General features: G+C 33.8%; 1 protein-coding gene across 1 annotated transcript; it reads right to left on the bottom strand.

Moving 5' to 3' along the window:
- Positions 1–6,552: 6,552 nt before the first annotated feature.
- Positions 6,553–9,713, bottom strand: LOC126834940 (uncharacterized). Its single transcript, XM_050567178.1, has 4 exons — positions 9,708–9,713; positions 7,830–8,399; positions 6,789–6,839; positions 6,553–6,665 (listed from the first exon to the last, which is right to left on the bottom strand). Exons 1-2 carry the CDS (start codon positions 9,711–9,713, stop codon positions 7,842–7,844), a joined length of 564 nt encoding a protein of 187 aa, XP_050423135.1. The 3' UTR covers positions 6,553–6,665; positions 6,789–6,839; positions 7,830–7,841.
- Between the last annotated feature and the right edge of the window lie 1,647 nt (positions 9,714–11,360).

Here is an 11,360-nt window from a genome sequence, read left to right as displayed (position 1 = left end):
ATTGAAAAAAAGTAGTGTCGGCCATAAAACTGGGTCGAAAAATAAACATTAAAAAGTTTTTGTTTTACTTTATTTTTTTTTTAATATATTCATCATCGTAGTATATTATTCGAGCGTCAGATTTATTTTATCCGCATTAATTCATGGAAATGTATAATGTTTAAAAACTCAAAAAAAAACGGTCAAACTTTAGACATTTAACGATGACCAACACAGTGTTGTATTATAAAAATATATATATATATTGTACAGTAATAACACGCATTTGTGGAGTAATTTTTTTTAATAAAACAACAAATTATAAATGATCGATGATCGGTTTCTCGCATTGGATATGCGAATCCGAAATGATTCTGTTGATTATTAAATTTACCATCACATAAAATATAATAATTGCTGCCGGCAAAGTGTACATATGATGATAGTAATACATACGAATGAACGATGATGAATTACAGTGTCTGGGCATTATACAAGGATATCTCATTTCATTCTGGCAATTTATACTATTATTATCTTATCCGTTGCCAAGACAGAGTGAACCGTTTTCGAGTTCGAAAATGCATGTTTAGGCGTTATATTATACATAATAATTTATATGTGTATATGTCGACCAAGGAATAGGCTGTGTGCCATATTTACCACTGTAACCCAATATATTATGTATATATATATATATATTATATTTGTCATGAAAAATGAATAGGTAATTTAGTGATCGCAAACACGCTAATTGATTTCGAAATAAACAATTAAATCTTAATGAGAATAACAAAAATAAAGTCCAACAAAGTGTTTTGAGTGCCTACACTAAAAAACCACTTAATTATTATTATTATAGACAAAGACGCCATGTAAACGATGGACACTGTTTTGTGTGGGCCGAGCCAGGTAACTTGTTGTCAGTCAAGTATCTTGCAAAGGGTATTAGTGTAAATTTTGTATTCAAGTCGGATATTATTAGTTTTGACGGGTGACCGTAATGTAGTGGAAAGTTCCAAGTCGATACGACAATTTCGGTGCAAACTTGGTTTCCGCACCGCTTGTTTGCACCTATTAAAAGTTTAAGACACGTTTCGGAAACCAATTTGCCGGTTTTTTTTTTTTGTTGAGCTCGTATTTTTGTCAAATTTCGACATCGGTCCATTGTCGAGGAATGTGTTTTTTTTAAACGAATCCTGCCAAAAATCGATTTACAGTATTTCTACACAACAATACAGACTGTTACAAACGGTACAAGCGGTTACATCGTTGGTTTGGAAAAGCCACTTGGCGTGCGGTACTGTTAAAAGTCCCAAGACACATTATTATCGTTAAAGTGAAACTATAAAAACCGAGCTACAGTGTGACCGCTTAGTCAATATTTTTATAACTTGACACACACTGCACAGTATAGTCCTTGGCAACTATTCGTAGATCAGTGGATACATTTAAATTATTTCATAAGACTGATGAGTTGTTTTTCATTTTGTATCGTTGCAACGAATTGAAAATGTATGTACCGGAGAAATGTAATTTCTGTCATTCTGGTCACACTGCAGCAGCAGCTTACTTCAAAATATTTAACATACACGAGGCGTCTGTTTGCAATGCCAGCCATGAATAAATGTTAAGACTCGACTCTATGATTTTATAAAAAATATTATTACAAGAGTAAATTAGATTTATAATTTCGATACAGCTGGTTTTGTTGTCAACGTAGTCCTATGGCTGGTTTTGAAATTGACTAGTTACGATATAGCTGGTTTTGAAACAATCATTGATTATGGCTAGCCAACGAACATGGTCAGCTGGGTCGAAACCAACCACAGTTTTTCATCATCAGTCGTACATAACCTTGGTGTGTTTTGATATTTTTACAAACCACGTGTGATACTGCAGTGTGACAATTTATTTTCAATCAATGTTTGTTTCACACTGCACGCCGACGGTCTATTTTTTTTTTTTTTATAAGAGTGACGACGGCTGCTGCCCCAACGACGACCGTCGCCGCGCTCCGCTTTCGATGAACATGACCGAGTTCCTCCTGGTTGCCAACCGTCGTTTATAGCTGCTGCTGCTGCTGCTGTTGTTGTTGTCATTCATCATCGTTATTGTGTGCCAACAGTTGCGAAATGTAATTGCTCGTAAATCTCTTGTAATCGGAAAGTTAGCGCGCCCGGTCCGCCGCATGATTGATGGCGAATTCCGGGGTGGCGTGCTATTGGCGGAAACCGCAAGAGGTGTCTTAGCCGAGTTAACATTTATGGAATGTTTATTAACGCTCGTCAAAGACGCCCTGACACAGCAGCAGCAGCAGCAGCAAAATTCCGCCTGCACGTCTACAAATGTTATTATTATATAGTGTTTACCATAATAATAATAATACACATAGTATACACGCCAGTCGGCTATTGACTGGCGTACAGCCCGGCCCCGTCTTGGCGGTACGCAAAAAACACACATACACGCACACACACGAGGGTTAAGTAAGGAAAGACCGACCACGTGCCTGCCTTGGTTTCCGGGTCAAGGACGTGGTGTTCCTTCATCGGCACCGAAAACTTCCATCGTTACAACCCGCTACAACCCACTGAACTAAGCTGGATAATGAAGATTTTATACCTGATATACAAAAAAACGCTTCATTATCTTATGGCGGATAGAAAATCAAGTGTCTTCGTCAATTATAATAATAATATGTCCTGATTCGATACAACAATAAGTAAAATAATTAGAGCTAAATATTAAAACTTATGTAAACTTATTTCATCAGTGCATATAATATGTGTGCAATATGATTGACGTTCACTGACATGACAGCCCCCCATCAGGTATAGGTTAGCTGGCCTCTCACTTCCTACACACCTTTGTCGTTCTGATACCATTTTCACCTTCTTTTACTGTTTATTTAATTTTTCTTCTTCGTCTTGCCCGAATATTACGTTAAATACAAATACTTCTCAATATTTGACACCTACAGCGGCACTCTACTCGTCCATGTTTGTTTTCACCACCATCGCGTTGTAATTATATTTTTATTCGATTTAAAAAATATGTTTATGAAAATGTAAATTTTTTTTGTCTCGAAATAACCTATTTAAACTTCAATTATATTAAAACAATATTTATTTTTATGACTCTACGCTCAACCGTAGATAAGACTTTGGGACGGAAATTTTTTTTCTGAGAAATAAAATATTTATTAGTGTTTTTTATGTGTCGTAAAAATAAATTGAAGAAATGTCCCATAAAATCAATGATAATAAAATCTATCTAATTTCCTCTAAGATTAAATTAAAACATTAAATAATTTGATATGTACAATATGTGTTCAAAAAAAACAATTAAAATTCGTTTGATAATTTTTGTTTTTTGTAAACTAGAAAAAACATGAGCGTAGCCTGCGGTTATAATGTATAGTTAACTATACAATTATTAAAAAAATACCCTTCACCATAAGAACATAAAATTGTGATATTTGCAATTATTTTTAGGTAGATTTAAAATGTATTAATTACTTCTATTCAATATTTTTTTCAGTTTTTTGGGGTTTTCTATCCTAGCATCCGATTGTAAAACTCTAAAAGTATAGTATCATATATATAATTCGTTCCAATGCCCATAAAGCAAAATAATACTGTTTATAAAAAGTATTTAAAAAATTGTGTTTTGGAAGGAAATTAAACGCTTTAAATATATTGCTTACAAAATATTTTCAATGATTTTCTTTTAGTTTAAGTACAACAATAATGTTTTCTTAATTTTTTTTTTATATTCAAACTACATTTTGTTTTATGCTATTTTTTAAACATTTAATAAGAAAAGGCACCGGTTGACATTTAATTACCATTAGTGGCCTATTAGAATAACAGCCGATTTTGATTTCTACAAGGAAGTAATTCCAATGCACCGACCAACCATAACGTCATCCTCGACCGACCGTATCGCACATTGTCGCCTGTAATGCCTTTTACCGGGTCAATGTCGACACGGATGACCGAGGCCGAATAATATTAGACCCATTGACGGTGCGTTATTTCCAGATTGTAAGAATAGACAACATTTAACAACGAGTTCCCAAAGGAAACAAAAGGATATTTTTAACTATTTGTGAACTCCATCATATAGGGGTAAACTACCCCTACCCTAACCTAGCTTCCGTGAAAAAAAATACTTACTGAGCATACTCACTTTCCACACCCCCGTGGCCATGTCTATCGACCTTTTAACTTAAAAAAAAGACAATAAGTAAAATCCGTTTGGTAAACATTCTGGAAAATTAATTGGCGTTTCAGTGTGTGACTGAGTGAATATTTTTCAGCGTTCAACCAAATCTGCCTATTCAATTAGATCTGTATTGCGTTTACGTGCATCGATGATAAGGTCCATTATTAAAATTATTATAACATAATAAAAGACCTCTTTAATTGGTATTTTGTTGATTTATACATTTTAAGATCTTGCTTGCAACCTACCATGTAAGATTCGATTTAATTGGACGAGCATTGGAGGTACATTGTGAATTAGGTATTTCGTTCCTTTTCTTAGTCAGAGTATGATTTACTTGGAAATCATACTCTGACACGCGTTTTAGTTTGACTCTGTACAAATTCGAATTTAACATATCAATACACTCGTTCGGTTTTTACAACAGTAGTTCAGCAATTTGTGTGAAAATGAGGCTTTTTTTTTTACACACATCAGATGGATCACTCTGTGTATTGGTCGAGGCTGAGTCAGGGCGAGGGCACTGTTAAACACTCGACTCGACAGCTATTTTTTAAATTTTTATTCGTCCGTCGTTAAGGTTAACACAAAAGGCGGTGGCCCAAATGGGGGGAGGGGGGGAGGTAAGTCGTGGGTACGACACGTATACATGCGAAGAACACAGACTCGATTTAGTATTCATCCGAGACGGTCCGGACGAATATGATAATTAGGACGAGCCGACGTGAGGGACCCGCATAATAATAATATAAATTTAAATAATATACAATAATTATATTTACAGTAATATTTCCAAGTGTATCGGAACGCGATAGTCTACAGACCTGTGTGGCCCTGTTGTGATCGTTATTATTATTCACATAACTCAAATGCACAAGGAAAGGAATCTCGGATATGTGTGTAAACTATGACATTTTTTTGTATAATAGCCGATATTAGATAATAATAAGATGGCCTAACCGATGACGTTAAACAAATTGTTTAAAAAAAGTATATATATATATATATATACATGTATACCGTGCGTTTACGCCGTCACGTACGACCGCATGACCGTACACCTGCGTTTTGTTACATCTCTGACCTCTATTTTTGTTTGGAGCTGTTGTTTTTATTTTATTTTTTTTTGACGGTGTCCAGATGCGCTTTTTAAACGAAAGCCCGCACTCGTGTCGGCTAATTTGAAACGACTTTTGAACAATAATAACAATAATAGTATAATGTGTCATCACACGCGGTCGAGGCAACACGTGTGGAAACCGCCAAAAACGTGTATTCGTTTGCAAGTAATTTTGGAAATGTGTAAAACCCAAAACAGCGTCAACGTAATAACATTAATAATAACGGTAATAAAATGCATTCCTTGGGGATTTCTTGTTTTTTTTTTTTACACTTAAATAAAATACAGCTCTTCAATATCTTCTTTATATCCGGATTGGACGGGGAAGCGTAGTCGTCGACTAAGCTAATATTCAATTCACGTCGCTGCAAAGGTACTTACCGTTTTTTTTTCGGTTCTTCCAAAAGTCCAATCTTAATTTAAGAACAGCTAAACTCGAGGGGAAACTCATCAGTATACTATCCGTAGAATTAATACAAATATATATATATAATGTATATTTGTTTCGCCACCGTGAATACGTAAGTCCAAAACTTGAGGGTTTAAAAATATAATAATTTAATTACTTTGTATTATTAATTGTTTGTATCGATCGCCGCAATAGTAAAAAACGAACAGTCCAATAAATACAGGAACACTACACAAGAATACCACATAACTCTCATTAAATTTCAACACAAATGTTATCACCCTGTATAATATAAGAGTAACCGGTGTTTATTATTATATACTGTGTGGTTTGCTTAGATTTTCAGCCAGAACATTGCTTCAATAGAGAGTGCACCAGATATGGTTTTATTTAATGATCTGTGATGTTTATCTCTGTAGTGTATAGTGGATACCTTTGGGTAGATATATTATAATCAAACACGCAGTAGATCTTCCAATATGGTGGTGTCGTTAATGACGGTGATTTCAATATACCTGTACCGTGATGCTGCTTAGCAAATGACTTTGAGAGGTAGATCAAAGAAAACGACACGGATCAGTTCAGGTGGGAATCATATAATTATTATTCCTTTCATACCTATTATACACATTAGCTATAATAATTATTCAACAAAAATAAGCAAAACCATTTACAATAAAAATAAAAGTAAATACTTCAATTTATATTTGTTAACAACATAATTTGAGATTTAATTAATTCTCGAACTGTTTAAGTGTATTACACATCGTTATAATATTATATTCTTAATATATACTTATTACAATTTTTTTTTTGCACTTTAATGTCTAGAGTGTATGCCATGCGTGTATTATTTTCATACATTATCATATTAAGTTCTATCATAGCCGTGTTAAAGAATCGCTTTCCGCTTTTTGATTGTAGGCCCTATAAATTAAATCCAACAGGTTCAGTAACAGCCATAGTGCATAATTATATTATGCGCTATTTATTTAACATAAAAAAACATAATAATAGTTGTCCGATTGAAAATATGTATTGAACACTCACCTTACCATCGAGCACCATTCTTTACACCAATCGCTCCAGCCGGGAAACTTGCTAGAATAAAATATAGGGACAAGATAATATATATTTTAAAAACTATACAAGACAATATTGTTTTCGTGACGTGTTGACCATATTATTATTAATACATGTGTATGTCAGGAGTCAAGTGCCCGTTAAGTTGAACTAAATTTTTAAAAAATTAACTCAACACGCCACAATTTATGATTTGCCTAAACTACAATAATATTGTTTCTATAAACTAGAGCGATTAAATAAAATATATAAAAATTACACATTCGGTTATGTACAACGTGCCAGTGTAGAGAGAACAGCATTTTTTTTATCATAATAAATTATCGTTCAATATTGAAACGTTTTTTTTTTGTTACAGTTTACTTTGCGCGGTAGAATTAAATTTTGAAACTTTCCTTTACTCGGAAAAAGGTGTTCTTTTTTTTTTGGTTTATTGTAAACAAGTTTGCTCCAAATTCGTCGACTAGGCGCAACTTTCGCATTTCAATCTATTTATTTATTTACTTGTATTTTTACGGCGGATCGTTTTAATAAACGCCTTTCACGGGCGAGAGGCTATAAAAATATTTTTTATGTTTTTTATTATTATTTTTTTTTAACGACGTTTTCGAGCGCTTTCTTTGTTTTTTTTTATTATTACTATATTTTATTTGTAATTTTTTTTTTTACTCTACTCCAGGGGCTATAGTAGTTTTAATGTGTTGCAAAAAGTAGGACTAAAGTCAGTCTACCAAGATAGAAGAAAATAATTATTGTTCAATGGTGATAAGATATTTTTCTTTAATATATTTTGTTAAAATATATTAAATTTATTATTATCAATTTGTGTATAAGTTTTAGCTATTTATTTGTATTAATTAACAACAATGCCTAATTGTTTTATTTATTCAACAATAAAGACTTTTATTTTCCTTTATGTGGTCATACTGGTTTTAGTCCTGCATTTTACTTCGCTCTTGCATATAAGCTAGTATATTATTATGTTAGTTCATCTCTTTATATTATTACTCTATGCTCTACTCAAAACGTGTGGACGACCGTGCCGTGACCCGTGTCGTGGTAAACGTTTTCGTGAGGTCCTCCGACGAACTCGTAGTAACACTGAAGCCATTGGATCACTTCTAACCTGTTGCGGCACTCGAACGGCCACTGGTCGCAGCCCGGCACCGGTCGCCTGTGCCGGTGGAGGTGACGGCGGAACGGCGGGAACAGCGGGAACGGCAACGTGGGCCCGTCGTGGTGATGATGGTGATAGTAATGGTACCACCAATAGCGGTGACCGTGGTCGTGGTCGTAGTCGTCCAAGTCCAAGTCATCGTCGTCGTCCAAGTCGTGGTCCAAGTCCGGGTAATAGCCGCCGTCGTAGTCGTAGCCGCCGCCGTCGTCGTCGCCGTCGTCTACGTCCGGGTATTCGGGCACACCTTCGCCGTTGACCACGACGAACCGGCGGTCTCTGGACAACGCGTCCGCCGGACCGCTGTCGACGGCCGTGACACTTCCGGTGGCTTTGGCGTACACGTCATGCAAAGCGCAAGCCACGCAGACGCCTAGGGCCAACAGCCGAACGTAGCCGTTGATCTGCGAAATTATTACATTTACAATATTAATAGTTATTAAGAAACGCAAGTTTGTTTGTTTTTTGACAAGCAAACTTTTGAAAATGGATACAACTTAGATTTTGTCCAATTATTGAAACTAGAAAACAACAATAAAGACAAACAAACAGTTCTCGACTCTGAACTGTTGGCAAGTATTAAGTAGCGAAGGGAAATGTTCTTTTCATATCACTTTCCCTCCCCCCCCCCAAAAAAAAAAAAGATACGAGTGATACAAATCTAATAAAATTTGCTCTTTGTAAAATTGTCACAAAATAATAAATGAAAAATGATATTGCTATATGACATACAGGAAAAAATACATGTATTAAAAATGTCTAGCGGTAATGATAAATAATTATTGCGATGCAATTTCTATTATAATATTTCACAAACAACATGAACAGCTGATATGTCGAGTGACGAGCCGGCAAAACTATATGAACATTTTTGTTTATTTTTAATAATTATACAGTAAAAATAATAATAATAATGAAGCACTCACCATAGCTGTTATCGCCGTTCGAACTGAAAAACGATTGAGTTTTCTTCAATACAATTAAACGATACTTATATACACAATGTTACCGTGGACAATTTTTAATTTCCGGTAAACATCAACCTTGTTAATTTTAATTGTGTGAAAAAAAAAACCTAGGAACAACCTTATCGTTTACACCTACCGGATAAAATTTACCGATCAATCTTAATCACTTTAAGGACTCTATTGTCGCCTTTAACCAGTCAATTGTTTCGTTTGTTTCATTTTGTTATATCTATACACATTATAAAATTGAAAATATAACAATATTTTGTTATTATATTAATTGTTATTATCATAAATCTACAAGTTGATGTTACACAATTATGTTGTACACAAAATTTGTCAAAAATACTTCTTAACCGATGAAGTTGAGACTTTAAAAAAGAAAATATTGTTTCTTAATCATTTTTGGGCCGGAAATACATTCCAATTGCTTTTCTGCCATAGACTGGTTTAGTAGTTTTTTTTTCTTATTACACATAAAATCTATTTACACATACCTAAGATAAAAAACAATTCGTCTCAAAAAAATATCATTAACTTTAACAATAATGTTGTTGGAATTATTAACTACTGTGTATAATATTATAAGTATTTAAAAGATAAATATTACATGTTTAATTAAAGCAATAAATATACTTTGGGGAAATTCTATTTGATTTGTTCAACGGTTTGTACAGTTGTTTTTTGCCTATTCTTGTTGGTACATATTTTAGTATATTTTTCTACTACTCAGAAAATGTTTACCTTCATACCTTATACGCGAAACAAATATGAACCTATGTTTTTAACTACATAAATATGTAGACAAACAATTTAAAACAAATGTTAGAGTTTGAATATTTTCTAATTTATTTTAGTCAATCTGTTCGTTTACTATGACTTTGCAAATATTTTAATTTAAGACAAATTTATCCGTCCCTATTTAACAAGAATGCAGTATGATGTGTAAAAAGTTGTATACATGACGTGTACACAAGCACTATGTGTTATAATAGTAGAAGTCTGGTGTTATTATTGAAATAGAGCGAAACATTTTTGTAAACAACGTATTTTCCTCACACTATAGTGTTAAGAACAATGGTAGAATAACATTGCATTAACAATGATTAATCAATTAACATAGATTTAGTGTACTTTAATAGAAAAGTATAATTGGTAATGTTTATTTTAGGGCAGTCTAATAACATTTTTTTTTTTTTATATATATGTACCAAAGTTGAAGCTTACATGGAATATTGCTATTACTGTATAATACTATTACTATATTACACATACGGTATAGTAAATGAATACTCATATTTTGTACGTCTCGACGACGATGGCATCTCGGATTATACTTTGTTCTTGTAAAGTAAGAAAACACCAATCGCAAATAACTATATTGATTGTTGTAGCAATATAATTTACTCAATAATGTTAGTGAAACCTTAAAACAAAACTTTTGTTTTTTCTTACATATATATAGTTTGGTAGCAACATTGGAATGTAAGTAACTTGGAAAGTGGCTTGACTTGTATGCAATTTGGTCCTTTACGTTTTCTTTTATGTCTTGGCCGAAAAATGGAATAAGAATGTAATAAATAAACGTACGGAAAGTTATTGAGTAATATTTAAATGTGTATTAATTATAATGCAAATTATGCATATTTTACAATTATTTTTAACATGAGGTATTTTAAAGCAAAAAGACGGTGCATTAACAATCAAATTAAAACGTATGTGCTCAGTAGTATAATATATATTTTTATGTAGATTAAAGCGTAATCAAGGCGTTTACTTTTCGCTTGCATATCATTTTTTCATAGCTTGATAGTCGGGAAGGATTTGATATGCTAACGCTAACACTGACTGTGCAAAATTTTGGTCGTAATAACACTGAAACGATTCGACTTCTTTGACGAAGTCTACAGCTAACTTATGATTTCTCTGTACATCGGTCGACTGCAGAACGTCTGCTTTGTCTATTATTGGGACTCTGCACCCTCCGTACCACATAGAGTTTTGCCTCAACTGTGAACTAATATCTTCGATAGCCACTTTGGAATCGGTTGGAGATGGACTTTCGACCAGCAAGAATTCAACAGTTTTGACAAAGTCGTCGTCGTCGTTCAAACAGGTTATGTTGCCGATAGATTTAGCCGTCTGGTACATTGCAACGTTCATTTCCCGTCTGTTTTCATCAGTGACCAGCAACATGTGAATCCATAACAGTCGCAACACGACCATTTTTATCCGAGTGAAGTACCAATCTTGATAGTCCTTTATGCCTCGCAACGCGGTGTACAGATTCTTGGGATGTTGGGCCTCCTCGATCATATTCCGTATGCAGCTTTTATCGAACGTATTACCCCATTTGATGGTTTTGCCAAAATAATTTTTGATTCTATCAAATGACGT

This window comes from Adelges cooleyi, unplaced genomic scaffold (genome assembly GCF_023614345.1).
Source record: "Adelges cooleyi isolate 19-005CV unplaced genomic scaffold, UGA_ACOO_1.1 ACOO_flye_CR_arks_rails_tigmint_CR_PRNA_21, whole genome shotgun sequence".
Classification (NCBI taxonomy): Eukaryota; Metazoa; Arthropoda; class Insecta; order Hemiptera; family Adelgidae; genus Adelges; species Adelges cooleyi.
The sequence above is the reverse complement of the archived record's forward strand: the minus strand, read 5'-3'. Positions and strand labels throughout refer to the sequence as shown.